This window comes from Stigmatopora nigra, chromosome 15, assembly GCF_051989575.1.
Source record: "Stigmatopora nigra isolate UIUO_SnigA chromosome 15, RoL_Snig_1.1, whole genome shotgun sequence".
In the NCBI taxonomy this organism is placed as follows: Eukaryota; Metazoa; Chordata; class Actinopteri; order Syngnathiformes; family Syngnathidae; genus Stigmatopora; species Stigmatopora nigra.
Genome location: NC_135522.1, coordinates 191,878 through 206,601, shown reverse-complemented (window position 1 = coordinate 206,601; position 14,724 = coordinate 191,878). Strand labels below are relative to the sequence as shown.

The following is a 14,724-nucleotide window of genomic DNA, read 5'->3' as shown; positions in this document are numbered from 1 at the left end:
TTCCCATAGAGCGCCATACAAATATGCTCAAATGGAGTCAGTCCACATTGCCATTGAGCATATCTATCTACCATGCATGAATTTGAGGTGCAGGAATGCTGGATCCTCGACACACGGAGGTCAAGTAGGAGTCTTGACCCTTCGACCCTCAACTATTCCCGTCTCCGGCCATTAAAACTTGACTCCAGACAAAGTGTTGAACTACTGACTCTTATCTTGGTGTTTACAGGGGTGTTCATGGCAACCCCTCACCCTAACAACAACAACAGGCACACTTGCGACCTTTTGCTGTCACTCGGCACGTCAGAAAAACACCTTTGGGATCCAGAGGACTTTTTTTTCCCCCGAGGCTTTTTAAAAGGGCCCGTCACCAAAACAAAGGACAGCATCGGACAACAATGGAACACGGCAGATTTCCGCTCTTCCGCATCAGCGGCGCGTGGCCCGACAGAGCCTTTAACCCCTCAAATCTCAGATCAGATTTAACCCCTCAGATCAAACGTTGGCAAAGCAACTTCAAAGTCTTTCAATGTCTTTCCACGCCAGCCCGGGCACGTCTCCTCCGGGGCATTCAAACCCAATCCCTATCAATCTCACGTGGTGTTTGTTTACGGTGGCGTCATCCCCGTCCCGTCGGGAAGGCGCTTCTAATGCGGAAACTCCCCCACCGTTTTTCATCCCCCGTCGGGTGTCCGGTGTCGGCGCCCGCCATTGTCCGGTGACGACACGTGTCGGAAATAGCCACGGCGCGTCCATAAAAGGGGCGGGCGCCCACGCCCGGGCCCACTGGAGACAAAGTGGGACAAAGAGACGGACCGAGACGAGACAAAGAGGGACAGAGAGACGTATCGAGACGAGCACCGCTTTCGAGTCGGACCCCAAATGACGCTGGAAAAACGCGCGCTGTCTTGCAGCGTCAGAGAGGAGAACAAGGCGCAGAGGGAGAGCTACTGCGCCGACTGGACCAGCGTCCGCCTGCGGACTCAACCCGAGGAACGGTAAGAAAAAACAGACGGTTCCTCATTTCACGGCTTTGGATTTTATTCATCTGTTTTTTTTAAAAAATTTCACTGTCCTATGGCGACAACATTCAACCGACAATAGCCAAAGCCTTTGTCATAACGTCATTTGTTTCACGGACACCCCGTTTCCCCGCAGAAAAAGCGTGAACATGAGGGACGTCCGGCGCAAGGAGACCCTGAGCCGGCAGTGGAGGGCCTCCCCCCTCACCCAGTGCTGCCCGTCCGGCGTGGTCCGCGTGGGGACGGTGGAGCGCGGCGTGAGGGAGCACCAGCTGCTGCCCAGGAGGAACACCCTCCCCCTGCCCATCTTCACCCCGGCCGAGCTGGGCGTCCGTCTGGGCCGAGGCGCCCCGCACCGCTCCGCGGACGCTCCGTTTGCGGTGGCGGCGGCGGCGGCGGCGGCGGCGGCGCTGGACGGCCTCTGCCCCGCCAAGAGGAGCGTGGTGGAGATCACGCGGGAGCTGCCGCCCGTCAAGCCCACTCTCATGGAGTTCTCCAAGGCGCCCAAAGCCCTGGGCCGCTCCACGTCCCAGGAGGCCCAAAGAGGCTGAACACAGACGGGAGGACGGATGTGCATGCACTAGTGAACCCAGAGTTTTTGCAGATTCTCAGCGCAGAAAAAAAAAAGAGCCACCCGAAAGGAAAGGGCCATCCACTGCACTTTAGCCACGGGCAAAAAAAAAAAAAACACAAAGCACGGCCGGTCAAGCCCATATTGAGGAAAATTTGTCAAGTTGTGAAAAGGACAGAAATATAACGAGAAGGAGCATTTGCCCAGAGTTCACAGAGTTGTGTTCTCACTGGGATGGAAAAGCTTGGGAAGTTAAGTTGGACAAAATGGCAGGCAGGGCTTGACATCGTGTACATAGTACTTGTGTGAATATCTTTTTTTCTTCTTGTAGTTTTTGTTTGCATCTTTGATTTGTTTTTTAGTCATAAAACGGGAGCTGCTATCCATCCTTTCTCGGCTGCTCTTTTCTTTCTCAGCTACCTGTAAGTATGGTGAACTCTAGTGGTCAACATTATTACTGCAGACAAAAATAAAACTCGACTTGTTAGAAGAATATAGGTACTACTACGTCACGTGTGTTGACTTCCGCGGCGCGAGTCAGATGTAACATAGAGCTAGGCACAGAGCGAACGTTTCGTTTCGGTGGAGCTGCTGCCAAGCCAAAGTTCCAAAAAACAAGCGCGCTTCTTTTAAGATGGAAGGACTGTCGCCGTCGGACGGAGTGCAAAGACAAGAACAACAAACGCTGAAATTGGGTGGGTGAGAAACCTGCAGCAAAACTAAAGTTGGAAGCCACTTTCGCCATGTCGTTGACGCTCACAGACGTTGACTCCATTTTATGCACCGATCTATTCTCCTGAATGTGTTTATTCTTATTTGTATTGTATCAAGTGCCACACCAAAGGAGTATGGAGTTGATCTGGAAATGAAGTACGTATTCCACTGACATGACAAGTCGATTGTCAAAAGACGGTGGAATGTGAGCGGCTTTCTTCCCAACTTGTCAAAGTGGCCCATTTTGGAAGTGGGAAGAGTCACTTTTATTTTAAGACTTGGCCATGACCACGGAGACGGACGGCGCCCACCCACACTTTCTCTACGTATTGTGGCGGATTTGGAGCGGCGTGTCCTCCGCCCACCTCATAATGCTACTTCCAAACAATGGCTCTTAATCCATCCCCAAGAGAGTTCCTTTGCTTCTCCTTTTGCGTTATTAATAGAGCGACATAAAGTCAAGCGCGCCACCATATTTTGGCGCTCTACAAAGATAAATGATCACAGCATTTGACCAATCCCTTGTCTCGTTCTCACGCCCGCCGTCGTTAGCTTTTATTTCCACGGCGGCAGTCCGAATCCCTCCATTTCCGACGGAAAACCTTTCAAATAATTCATAGCCACCTTTGACAAAATGTCATCTATTTGTGAGAATGTCCTCAAGCCTAGAAATAAAGTACAGGCCTGGAAAACAAGTAGTCATCCCCTGAATGTATGGTGTGACAGGCGAGCACGACGGGCTCCTCGACACGAGCGCCGCCGGGCTGTCTCGGGATGGCGAGAAGTCGACGCGGGCGGCGACGTCGAGGGGGCGGCGACGGCGAGGGGGCGACGCTGGCGGATGGGCGACGCTGGCGGATGGGTGACGCCGGCGGATGGGCCTCTAATGAGGCGGCGCTTCTCCCAACCCCGCGGCTCCCCTTAAACTCTCGCTGCGGCGAAACTGCGGGCGAGGTGTCGGGGGGCCGCTCGTTAGCGCCTCGTCACGGCAGCCCGCAATTGACGGGACGCCGTGTAAAATCCGGGAAAGGCAAAGATTTGCCGTCAATCCCCCGGGCGGGCGTCCTTATTATTGAGGCTGCCGTGGTGATGGCGAGCGAACCATGCGCCGGCTAGGAAAGACGTCTCAATGATGTGCCTTGGAAAGCCATTCCTAAAAAGTGGCCTTCTCTTTTGACGTTTGTTCTGGCTTGGCTTGGCGATTGGCTAAGGTTTTCAGCCCCAAGTCAAATGAGCCGCAATTCAGAGGCCTTTTTTTGTCAAATAAAGGAAGAAGCGCAGAAAAGAAAAAAATCCCGTTGGCTGCTCCACGGCAGTACTCCCAACATAGGGCGTCCGTCAATTTTCTGAGCAATTCCAGCTTGGAACGTCTTTGAGGTCCATTTCATCAAGCAGATGAATTATTTACAGTATAATGTTGTGGTTTGTTTTCCACGCTTGGCCGAGATGACAAGATGTGCTCGTACTCCTTCTGCTCGGAGAGGTGCCATAAAAATCAAAAGCCAAAACAACACACCCACGCAACGCTACACCGCCCCCCTCCCATCACACACACTTATTTGTATTATTTTTCCATGCATTTTCTATGCGCTAAATGTATTTGCCTTGGACATTCCGTCCCGGCTCATTAGTGTCAATTGGCTTTATTTTTAACTTTTGAGGCGACGGAAGTTTGTCGCTATAGCAACGCTTGGATGGAATGCGACCCAAGGATTTTGCTGGACCTTTAGCATTATTGCCTGCTCGTGTTGCCATTTATAGCCGGGCGCGCTCGGCGTTACTTTTCAATCGCTATTTTCCATTCAACGTGGAAAAGTGGTCATAAAAACGTCAGCCAGGCGCTTTTATTACGCCGCGCCGCAGTTCATACGGCGTAAATCTCCTGGCAAAATGTGTTTACAGCGCTGTTGAATGACGACGTGAACGCCAAAGAGTGGCTGTTAGGTTCCGGGGCGTATGACGGCGTCGTTTGCTAACATCCAGGTGAGCTTTCTTACTTGTGAGAACGGAGAAATACCAGCGGGTGAGCTTTCTCTCCAATGGTGAGTGAGGCAAAGGATCATGTTGTCCAATGGGCTATTTTGCTCCCAGTGACACGGCTAACAATACGCAGGCACTAATTAGAGTGCTGTTTACATTCCGTGAGTTGAAGCCATGCCAAGAACCCCCCGCCGACCCCCCCCCCCAATTTCCGGTCCGGCTATTAAAGAGCTGCAATTCTTAAAGGTTGTACTTCTGCGGCCGTATCTTTTGCCCGCGTACAAAGTTTTCTATTCCGCGAAGGCCCGTGCACGCCCATTTAGTGTCCGATTAGCCTAGTTTGTTTTGGGGAGTATTGAAGAGGAAGGGGGTGGGGGGGGGGGGGTCACCAATGTTTTTCAAAAGGAGGCGGAATGACTGACTGCCTCACAGTGTGTTTGATTTCAGGCTGTCTGTCGTGGTTTGTGCGGCGTTTGGCCTCCTCATAAAAGGCTCATCAAATCCCGGGAGAAATTGTCCTCCGTCTTGATTCTCAAGCTAGATTGGAATTTGGTTTCGATGGGATCACGGAAGGCGGAGCGGAGCGCACTCTGTATTGATTTACGACTCCCTCCGCCGTGACCAAAGGCGGTCAAAACGTGGATGGGATCCGCCGAGGGGACGCACTCGCCACCGCTCTGTTCTCTCTCTCTTGGCAGCGGAAGCGCCGCTACGGGAACAATGGGACCCAATGTCGTCCTCTTCTCCTGTCTGTCCTGCGTTCTCTTCATTTTTTTTCTTTTTGTCTTTGGGCTGGTGACATTCTGTTTCCGCCTCCAAATTGCGCAGAAAGTTCTGTGGCCGGCCTTGGGATCTGGCCGTCCGCCTTCCGTCGGAATGAAACCCAATCCAAAGTCATGGAGATGAAGGGAAAGACGATTGGAGGGATCTTCCGGCCCGCCGACGACACCGATAGGTCGTGCTCGGTTGCGCCGGGCGCCAAGGCGCGGGTGGCAACCGAGCGTGGGTGGCAACGCGCCTCCACCGGCGTCATCAAATAATCATGCGGACGGCGCCCGGGTGGCCATTTCTCAGATGGCGTCTTCAATCCCCAGCGGGCTCCCGTGTGGGTGGACTTTGCATGTCCTCCCCGTGGGTTTTTGGGGGGTATTTTGCTCATATTGGGCGTTGGGAAATGTCACCTCCGAGGCTCTCTATTGGTTTTTTGGGTCCGGCTCCGTTTTCACAATTCTACGTGCCTTCTTGCTGTAGTTGTCTATTTTGTGCTCAAATATTGGATGAATTTTTCCAATTTGATGCCACGGAATGGCAACGTCCCAGCCTCTTAGAGGGAATATTTTGAGCCTCTTACGACAGAATGAGTTGACAAAACGGATGTTCCATCTCCTCACACATGAATTACAATCATATTTTAATGTGTGCTTGATTTTTTTTTTTCCACGTTTACACTCTTTGGTACAAAATACAACTTCATGCAGCATTTCCCCACTTTCCAGGAACACGTGGTCCTGCGGCTATTTACCATGCAAATGGGCCCAGAACATGGCCGTTCTAGTCCGTCCCCGTCTACATTTGAACCCTTTTAATGTTTACACTCTTTGGTACAAAATATGACTTCATGCAGCATTTGACTGTTTTTTTTTTTTCCAGAGCGCAAAACCAGACCTCAAAATATCTTACGATACACTAAGCGATAAAGATGAGCCGATAGGAGGAGCGCTTTCCACCCGCCTGCTTCGTTTCAAAACATTCAAGAAAACGCAATCACCGGGAAAAACAGGGGTGAGGTAACATCCTTTTTTTTTTTTTTGTTGGCAACTTTTCAGGCGGAAGCGCGGCACACCTCCTCCTAATTGAGTCCCATCACGACGCCGTCCAAATCCTTGGAGGGTCGGCGCTCCCTGACCAAGAAGTTGATCATGCTCTCGGACTTGATCATCAGGTTGCAGCCCAGGAAGAAGACCCCGAAGAGCACGGTCAGCGAGAGCACGCAAAGCACGGCGATCTGCACGCCGCGCGTCACCAGGAGTTTGCGTTCCTCCAGGGAAGTGTCTGCGGCCGCCGCCGCCGCCACCGCCGCCACCGCCGTGGTCACGTCCCTCGGGTCCAGACCGTGGGTCCGGTCCTGGCCCCGCACCTGGCCCTGCCCGCCGCCGTTGCCCGAGTAAGCGGCCAGCGTCCCCGCCAGCGCCCGGCTGCCGTTGAGGAGCGCGCCGTGAAAGGAGGAGACGTTCATGGCTCCTCGATCACGTGGAACAAAGTGGAAGCCGATTGAATTTTTTATTTATTTTTTTTGCTTGGCCTCTGTGGAGCCTTTCGGTGCCTTTGGGTGCCTTTCGGTGCCTTTGGGGATCTTTCGGGGGTCTTGGTCAATTTTGCCGAGGGAGCCGGAGCACCGCGATGGTCCCTTGCGCTCGCCGCCTGCCTTCTTTTGCTGCCTCTCCTGACGAGAGCGTGCAAGGTGTAATAAGAGACGGAGGCGGTGTGGAAGCCCCGACGCACGCACGCACGCACGCACGCACGCACGCACGCCAGCCCAGGCCCCTCCCACCCCACCCAAGTACTCCAGCGCTCCTTTTGTGCCGAAGCTCTGATGCGTTAACCAGTCACCAGAGAAGCGCTCCGCTCCGTTTGTCTATTGAAAACTCCCGGGCCCACTTTGAATGGGAGCTAAAGGAGCTAAAGTGTATTGAGGGTGTCCCGCAAGGAGACAAGGAGCAGGGCCCTTTGTATTTTTATCTTGAGCGATACAGCCAGCAAAGTGACTGGAAAGGCAGCAACTTTGGCACATTTCATCCCTTAAATGATCCACCGGCTTTGACTTTTTCATTCTTTTCCCCGCCATGTGACTTGCACTCTTGGCGTCTGGCGACCAATCCCCGCGTCCCCGTTGTCTCGTGGGTCCACTTGTCGTTGTCGGATGGTCTGCTTTTGTCCGTTTTCCAATTCGACCCATGTCAAATGCAATTCTGACCCACGATCTCACTGGACGCCACGTCCAATGCGTTTGGAGCGGGAGGGCCGGGCGGGCCACATTCCGACAATGGCCACAAATACCATCGGTGACAAAAGGCCGTCTCCCCTTTAAAAGGCCCTTAACGTGTCCACGGCAAGCAATCAAAATGGGACGGGGAGGATAGGTGGGATCGGGGTGAGTTCGCTGGCTAAGTCCCGGGTAACCTGGGCAGAATCCGACGGCGGTTGCCGTAGAGACGGCCGGCGGCCCCCCGGGGGAATCGTCGCTCCGAAATGAAGACGTGAATTAATAAAGTGGGCTTGAGCGCTGGCAAATATTTCTCCTGCTTATTGCTCCAGCCTGTCTTTTTTCCAAATCCCACTTTGCCCGCTCTTTCCGCCCTCTTATTTCATATTAAAAATGAATCGACTGGCGCAGGTGACATTTATACAGTCCATTGGTTTCAAAATGAATGAAGACGTACTAAGCCTCCCCCTCCCCCTGTGGAGAGCGTGACGCCAATCGGGCAAAATCCCAGCGGCGCCTTAATTCCATTTGGGAATCGAATCAGGAAAATGCTTTATTTCTGTTTTGTTTTTTTTTGGACGGAACGAAAAGTGGTGGGTCGGCAGGTTAAGCCGCGGCTAATGAATGATTTTTTTTTCAGCCCTGGCTGTTTCCGAATCCATGGCGTGAAGGCAGCCACGGCCATCCCTTGGAACGCATCCGTCGCCGTGACATTTTCACAGTGTTGTTTACAAGGTGGGTTTTTGCAGCTCCATATTGCTATTGGACTGACTTTTCTGAATCATCCAGAGGAAGTCCTAAACCGTGGCCACAATGTGGATAAAAGCTGTGTTCCTTTGGACGGTCCATCAAGTTGTTGACGGCCATTCTACGGCTCAAACAGATGACTAGAGTTGGGCTATGGGTGAGCTAATGAAAAATGCTTTGAAAGCCGTTGCTCCAACTTTCCCAACTTCACGGAGACTTTTTCAAATGTATTTCTAAAAGACCTATTGCAGATGCATCCAGGCGCGGACGGGAGACTTGTTTCCAAGCAACGCGCGCCACCCCACAGCTCGCCGACAGATGGATGCCGAGGTTATTTTCGGACCCGGCGGAGGGTTTGCCGTCGCGGCTGGAGGGCTGGAGGGCTGGAAGGAGGTTCGGCAGGGGGCCCGCTCAAGGGGTCGCGGCTTCCCGGCTGCCCGCCCGGCGACGGAAAGTTTCCCAATACGCGACGCCGGATTACCACCCCCGGGGGCCTCCAATGTCGTGGCTTCGCATTTGGTCAGCGAGGAGCCCGCTTGAGCGCCCTCCGCCACTGACGTGAGTCTTGGAGTGCTCCCCGGAGATGCAGAACATGGAGGAGCCACCACACACACACACACGCACACACAGATGCAGACACCCACGTCGCCACTTCCTCCTCCGCTTGTCTTGTTCTGTCTTAATTGGCTGCCATTTGACCCGGTCTGACTCCTTAACGGCGCCCGTCTCTCTCTTTCTCTCTCTGCCTTTCCCCAAAGGCCGCTGGCCCGCAGATGGCCACGAAAAGGGTGCCCTTGCGTCCCGTTCAGGTGTGTCAATAACTTCAACAACCACACATACACACACACACACACACACAGACGCACAATTGGAGCGAAGGCAAGCGCAACAATTACGGCGACGGGTGGACTTCTACTCTTCTATTTCTGTCGTCCTTTCTTTCTTCCTCCGGGAGATGGTATCTTAGCAACCGTCCAGAAAGCTCGGGAGTGGGGACCCGGGGTGGCCGGGTGGGCGTCATGAAAAATTCAACACGTGGACGGACGCCGCCACAAAGTGGCGCGTTTGGATGCCGGGCTCGTTAAATGGCGAGCGGCTCGTCATTTTTTTTTTTCGCTCTCATCTCATTCTAAAAGGAAAGGCAACAGGTGGGACGAAGATTTTTCAAGCGCGCCATGCCTGGGTTTGCCCTTCTTAATTGCCTGCTTCCAATTACGGCGGTCTTGATTCATTTCGCCGCTAGGGGGTGCTTTGCCGCAACTTCCAATGGAACGTTTACAAATTGATGATTTGGAGGGGGGGGGGGGTATGGGACAAAAGCCCATACCGACTGTCCTCACGAGCTTCGCGGGGGTGCTGAATGGGTTGCCAGCCAGCCAGCCAATCGCAGGGCAAGCAAGAGCCACACATACTTAAATGTGAGTCTTCAATTAGCCTATATCGTTTTGCTAGATGATGGTTTAGATGTCATTTAGGCATTTAGAAAGTCATGTTCTAGCATGTTCTTCACGTCAATGTCGGATTGCCTGCTGACATGACTTGTATACCAACCTAGAAATGACCTGGAAAAAAAAAACGTCCCAGCCAGTGGTATGCCCAAATAAGGTCCTGTTTACTTGGGGCAGAACAGAGCAACCAAAAAAAAAAAGCAACTCCACCCAGAGGATTTCCTAGCCCGGCATAATTCATTCTCTTTGGACACTCCTTGTTGCTATCAGCTCGACTCACATGCACGGCACGTGTGTGCGTGTGTGTGTGTGTTTGGACGTGCTCCTCAAGTCAGCCAGCCCGTTGAAAAGAAGGCGTTGACGCTGGCTGCGGCCATGACGACGTCGCGAGCGGCGTGGAAGAAGATAGGAATGTGCTCGGCGCGCGCCAATTCAGGAAGAATCTGCCAAAGTTGAGTGAGGGGCCCTCGCCATGAAGACGCCGCTGCCCGTCTTGTGTCTCCTACTGGCGTCCGCGTCTTGGCTTCATGGTGAGTCTTGGCAATCATTGCCATTTCATTTCATTGGCTAAAATCACGAAAAATGCACCAGCGTGTGGTTTAAAACTGGAAGTGACAAACTTGGCCGGCCTTTCCGACAACACAAATCGGTCAAATTTGCTCATCCCTCCACGGATATGTGTCATCTGGCTCCGAGGCGCCGACTTTTGGACTTTTGTGCCGACAGGATCCAACGTGTGCACGTCGCGAGGAGCCACCACCTGTCAGCGCTGTTTGGCGCTCCACCCCAGTTGCGCCTGGTGTTTCCAAGAGGTACTCACTCACTCACTCACTCACTCACTCACTCACTCACTCACTCACTCACATGCAAAACACGTTCCATTTTTGGTTTTCCATTCCAGACCTTGGCGACGGGAGTTTCCCGCTGCGACCTGAAGCAGAACCTGCTGGACGCCGGCTGCTCGGAGGCCGCGCTGGAGTGGCCCGTCAGCTCCGTCACGGTGCTGGAAGACCGGCCGCTCGGCGACGGTGCCTCGGGGCGGGAGGGCGCCGTCACCCAAATGCGGCCCCAGAGAATCCGCCTGGCGTTGCGGCCAGGTGGGATGGCGCGGTCCGGGCTCCTCCCCCGGAGGACGCGGCCCTTCATCCCTTTTCAGAGCCGGCTCCTTCGCAGGGGATTCCAAGAGCTTCACCGTCAGCGTGAAGCAAGTGGAGGACTACCCGGTGGACCTGTACTACCTGATGGATCTCTCCTATTCCATGAAGGACGACTTGGCTCGCCTGCAGACCCTGGGCCAGCGGCTGGCCCAAACCATGGGCAAGACCACCGGCGACCTGCGGATGGGCTTCGGCGCCTTCGTGGACAAGACGGCCGTACCCTACATGTACGTGTCTCCCCCGGAAGCCCTGGAGAACCCCTGCGTCGGGTAAGCGGGGGGAAAGCCGGGGGAAACCCGGGGGAAAGCCGGGGGAAAGCCGGGGAAGGGCTTTTGCTCCGGAAAGGGAAGGGATAAGAGTCCGCCCACTGACCGCTCCCCGCCCAAGGATCCGGACCACCTGTCAGGCGCAGTTTGGCTTCAAGCACGTGCTGTCCCTGAGCCAAGAGGTGGCCCGCTTCACCGAGAAGGTGGGCAAGCAGCAGGTGTCGCGAAACATCGACTCCCCCGAGGGCGGATTGGACGCCGTCATGCAAGCGGTGGTCTGCCAGGTAAGGCCTGCGGGGCAACGCTGGGCAAAGGGCCAAGGGCGGCTCTCAGCCACGTCCTCCCAGGACAAAATCGGCTGGCGTCCCAACGCCTCGCATCTCTTGGTGTTCACCACCGACGCCAAAACGCACCTGGCCCTGGACGGGCGCCTGGCCGGCATCGTGCGGCCCAACGACGGCCGCTGTCACCTGGGCGCCGACAACGTCTACGACCGATCGGCCATCTCGGTCAGTGACCGGACGTGGCGGCCAGCCTTAAATCCCGCTGGCCGTCCGAGACGTCCTTTCTCCGTCTGGCAGGATTACCCTTCCTTGGGGCTCCTGAACGAGAAAATGTCGGAAAACAACATCAACTTGATTTTCGCCGTGACCAGCCACGTTTTGCCGCTCTACAAGGTGAGGGGGCGGACTTTGCGGGGACGGGAAGCACAAGCGGAGGGGCCAAAAGCGCCTTCTCTCTCTCTCTCTCTTTTCCCAGGAATACAGTCAGCTGATAGCGGGCAGCACGGTGGGAAAACTGTCCGGCGACTCCGGGAACGTGATCGAGCTCATCGAGGGCGCCTACGCGGTATGAGCTCTGGTTTGAGTCATCTCAGGTCGAGATTCATTCGTTTTTTGTTTTTTTTTTCCCCTGGGCAGAAAATTCGCTCTCGCGTGGAGCTGGAGCTCCTGGGGGTGCCCAAGGAGTTGAGCCTGTCCTTCAACTCCACTTGCCTGAACGGGGAAGTCTTCCCCGGTCTGCGCTCTTGCTCGGGCCTGAAGATCGGAGACACGGTATACGTCGGGGCGCCGCGGCGCCACCGCCCCGTTGTATTTTTCCGGGCGCCTCCCTCTAAAAGGTCTGGGTCCCTCCCTCCAGGTGTCCTTCGGCGTGGAGGCCCAACTGCGGGGCTGCCCGGAGGAGGGGGCCGCGGCCGGGCGCACTTTCTCCCTGAAACCCCGGGGCTTCGCCGACTCCCTGGAGGTGACGCTGGATCTGGCCTGCTCCTGCGGATGCCAGGCGGACGCCCGGCCCGACAGCCCGGCCTGCGGCGCCGGCAACGGCACCTACGAATGTGGCGTGTGCCGCTGCCGGCCCAACAGGCTGGGCCCCCACTGCGAGTGCTCGGCGGAGGACTACGGCCCCTCGGACGACGCCAAGTGCCTGCCCGGGGGCGGGGCCGAGGACGGGGCCGAGGACGGGGCCGAGGACGGGGCCCCGGCCTGCCACGGCCGCGGCGACTGCCTGTGCGGGCAGTGCTCGTGCCGCGACGGCGACTTTGGCCGAGTGTGGGGGAAACACTGCGAGTGCGACGACTTTAGCTGCCTTCGCTTCCGGGGCGAGTTGTGCTCGGGTGAGTGAGGGCGCCGGGTCCGGGCAGCGGGGCTGGCCAATAGCTGATCTTTTGACTCCTCCTGTCCCATTCTTAGAGCTAGCTGGCTGTGCACATTTTTTTCAAAGTTTTTTAATCTAGTGTCAAAATGTGAATTGGGCCTGTTCAGACTGGGCCACGCGATTGACAGCTTGCTGAGGCAAGACAGGCGTCATCCCGTCTTTATTCTCGTAGGGAACCAACGTTACTTATTTGAGGTGCTTGTCAAAGTCTAAAGTCTGTTTTTGGGGGCCTTATCCCAGGACACACATTATTAGTACATCAAGTTTATCAGGAGACAGTGTCGCTTCCTGACCGCGCACGCGCGTGCGTGTGTGTGTGTGTGTGTGTTTTCTCCCGAGCTGTAGCATGACTTGCCGGCAACAAGAGCCGACAAGTAGGACCCGATCATCAATGAGAGGGGGAGGGAGAGACAGAAACAACAGGAAGCTTTTTATTCTTTTTTGTCGATAGGAAAAGAACACAAAACCTCCTGCTTCCTCCCACTTATCGTTTAATACCTTTTTATCAGCTTTTGTCACTGGCCTCTCGAGTCATTGGTTGGCCGGATGTCAAATAGTTTTCCAGCTCGTGTTTTCAAACGGTGGAGAAGAGCAGCGAGGCCGGCCGTCAATTCCTCAGTCGACTGACTTTCTCAACTTGTCGCTCATACTTCCCTCCAGTCAGTCACCACCCAAATCCACACTTGCACTTGCCCCGGCACGTTTTGGCCTTTGAAACGCACGCACGCACGCCCGTCCGTAGATGAAAAAGCACGAGTGGCTGGTTCCTGGCCGTGTCATTTTGTGGTCCGTCCCGTTCTGACAGGACACGGCAAGTGCGACTGCGGCTTGTGCCGCTGCCACGCCGGCTGGGCGGGCGACAACTGCAACTGCAGCACGCTCATCGAGGCTTGCGTGTCCAGCCTGGGTTTGCTGTGCAGCGGGCGCGGCGTCTGCCAGTGCGGACGCTGCCAGTGCACGCAGCCCGGGGCCTACGGCGACGCCTGCCAAAAGTGTCCCACCTGCCCCGACTCCTGTTCCATCAAAAAGTAAGGAAGCGTGGTCACCATTACCCATTGAGACACGTGTCGGAACCTAAACCCGGTATTACCCTTTCTTTTGGGGGATTTTTTCTTTTGCAGGGAGTGCGTGGAGTGCCAGCACTTCAAGCGAGGCATCTACGCCGAAGACCAGAGCTGCGCTAACATCTGTAAAGACCAAATTCGAGTGGTGACCCAACTGGGTGAGGAAGCCGCCACCCACCCGTGACGTTTCTCCTTCCCGGCCACAATTGACCGACCGGAGGTCCGTCTCCACCCCGTTGGCCACGCAGAGTTCCTGTCGGAGAACGCCGTCAACTGCTCGTACAAGGACGAGAACGACTGCGTGGAGCATTTCCAGTATTACGAAGACCAGAGCGGCAAATCCATCTTGTTTGTGCTGGAGGAACCGGGTAAGCGTTAGGGACAACACTTGGACGACGACGCGCCATTCCGACCGACCGACCGACCGACCGGGAGCATTTTTTTTCTTCCTTTTTCCTCCAGAGTGTCCTCAGGGTCCCGACACCCTGGTGGTGCTTTCGGCCGTGGCCGGAGCCATCTTGCTCCTGGGCCTGGTGGCCTTGCTCATTTGGAAGCTGCTGGTCACCGTCCACGACAGGAGGGAGTACGACAAATTTGAGAAGGAGCGAGCCAAAGCCAGGTGGAACACGGTGAGGCCTAGAGACCATCCGCCTCGCACCGTGGGTTTTGGGCTGACGGGGTATTGAGTGGTGTAAGCGCAAACTAAATAAAGAGGATTTCCTTTTTTTTCACAGGCCAGCAATCCACTTTACAAAGGAGCCACGTCCACCTTCACCAATGTGGCCTACAGAGGCGGGTCCTCCAGCTGAATGCCACCGACGAACCGGCGCACGCCAAATGTACCGACCATGCGGATGCAGACCAGCGATGTGACACCGTATTCATTGCTCCATTCTGTACGGTTGTCCGTCCAAATACAAATGTACTCGTGAGGTCCAAGTGGCTTTTCTTTTGGTGCTGTCACATCTGTCTACGTATGTACTACATGCACATGAATTTGCACTTGTTTCCTACCAAATGTTTTTTGCAAGAGATGGCCAATGTTTTCTTGACCACTGCATCCGCTGTGTTTGTTTTAGAGGAAAAGAATAAAGATACCATGTACTATAGATGAAA

At 54.9% G+C, this 14,724-nt stretch overlaps 2 protein-coding genes and 1 pseudogene across 5 annotated transcripts; 2 read left to right on the top strand and 1 right to left on the bottom strand.

Annotated features, from left to right (window-relative positions):
* The first annotated feature begins 693 nt into the window (after window positions 1-693).
* On the top strand, window positions 694-1,981 carry tcap (titin-cap (telethonin)). Its single transcript, XM_077735012.1, has 2 exons — window positions 694-998; window positions 1,159-1,981. Exons 1-2 carry the CDS (start codon window positions 883-885, stop codon window positions 1,571-1,573), a joined length of 531 nt encoding a protein of 176 aa, XP_077591138.1. The 5' UTR covers window positions 694-882; the 3' UTR covers window positions 1,574-1,981.
* Window positions 1,982-5,681: 3,700 nt separating this feature from the next.
* LOC144208919 (reprimo-like protein pseudogene) lies at window positions 5,682-6,777 on the bottom strand (annotated as a pseudogene).
* On the top strand, window positions 6,593-14,717 carry LOC144208914 (integrin beta-3-like). Of its 4 annotated transcripts, XM_077735004.1 has the most exons (17): window positions 6,593-8,005; window positions 8,060-8,174; window positions 8,258-8,575; window positions 9,797-9,995; window positions 10,192-10,277; window positions 10,367-10,562; window positions 10,639-10,891; window positions 11,010-11,397; window positions 11,470-11,565; window positions 11,648-11,737; window positions 11,809-11,943; window positions 12,029-12,503; window positions 13,350-13,572; window positions 13,666-13,766; window positions 13,857-13,976; window positions 14,071-14,237; window positions 14,343-14,717. In XM_077735004.1, exons 4-17 carry the CDS (start codon window positions 9,938-9,940, stop codon window positions 14,415-14,417), a joined length of 2,463 nt encoding a protein of 820 aa, XP_077591130.1. In that variant the 5' UTR covers window positions 6,593-8,005; window positions 8,060-8,174; window positions 8,258-8,575; window positions 9,797-9,937; the 3' UTR covers window positions 14,418-14,717. The 4 variants fall into 4 exon arrangements, with proteins under 4 accessions (XP_077591130.1, XP_077591131.1, XP_077591133.1 ...); XM_077735005.1 differs by having other exon boundaries at window positions 6,593-8,174; XM_077735007.1 differs by lacking the exons at window positions 6,593-8,005; window positions 8,060-8,174; window positions 8,258-8,575 and adding an exon at window positions 9,328-9,435.
* Window positions 14,718-14,724: the final 7 nt, after the last annotated feature.

Excerpts from the sequence above, each read along its gene's own strand:
- tcap (XM_077735012.1), top strand. The coding sequence starts at position 883 with ATGACGCTGGAAAAACGCGCGCTGTCTTGCAGCGTCAGAGAGGAGAAC. Across the intron at positions 999-1,158 it reads CGGACTCAACCCGAGGAACG|AAAAAGCGTGAACATGAGGG; the intron begins GTAAGAAAAAAC and ends GTTTCCCCGCAG.
- LOC144208914 (XM_077735004.1), top strand. The coding sequence starts at position 9,938 with ATGAAGACGCCGCTGCCCGTCTTGTGTCTCCTACTGGCGTCCGCGTCT. Across the intron at positions 10,278-10,366 it reads GCGCCTGGTGTTTCCAAGAG|ACCTTGGCGACGGGAGTTTC; the intron begins GTACTCACTCAC and ends TTTCCATTCCAG. Across the intron at positions 13,573-13,665 it reads GACTCCTGTTCCATCAAAAA|GGAGTGCGTGGAGTGCCAGC; the intron begins GTAAGGAAGCGT and ends TTTCTTTTGCAG.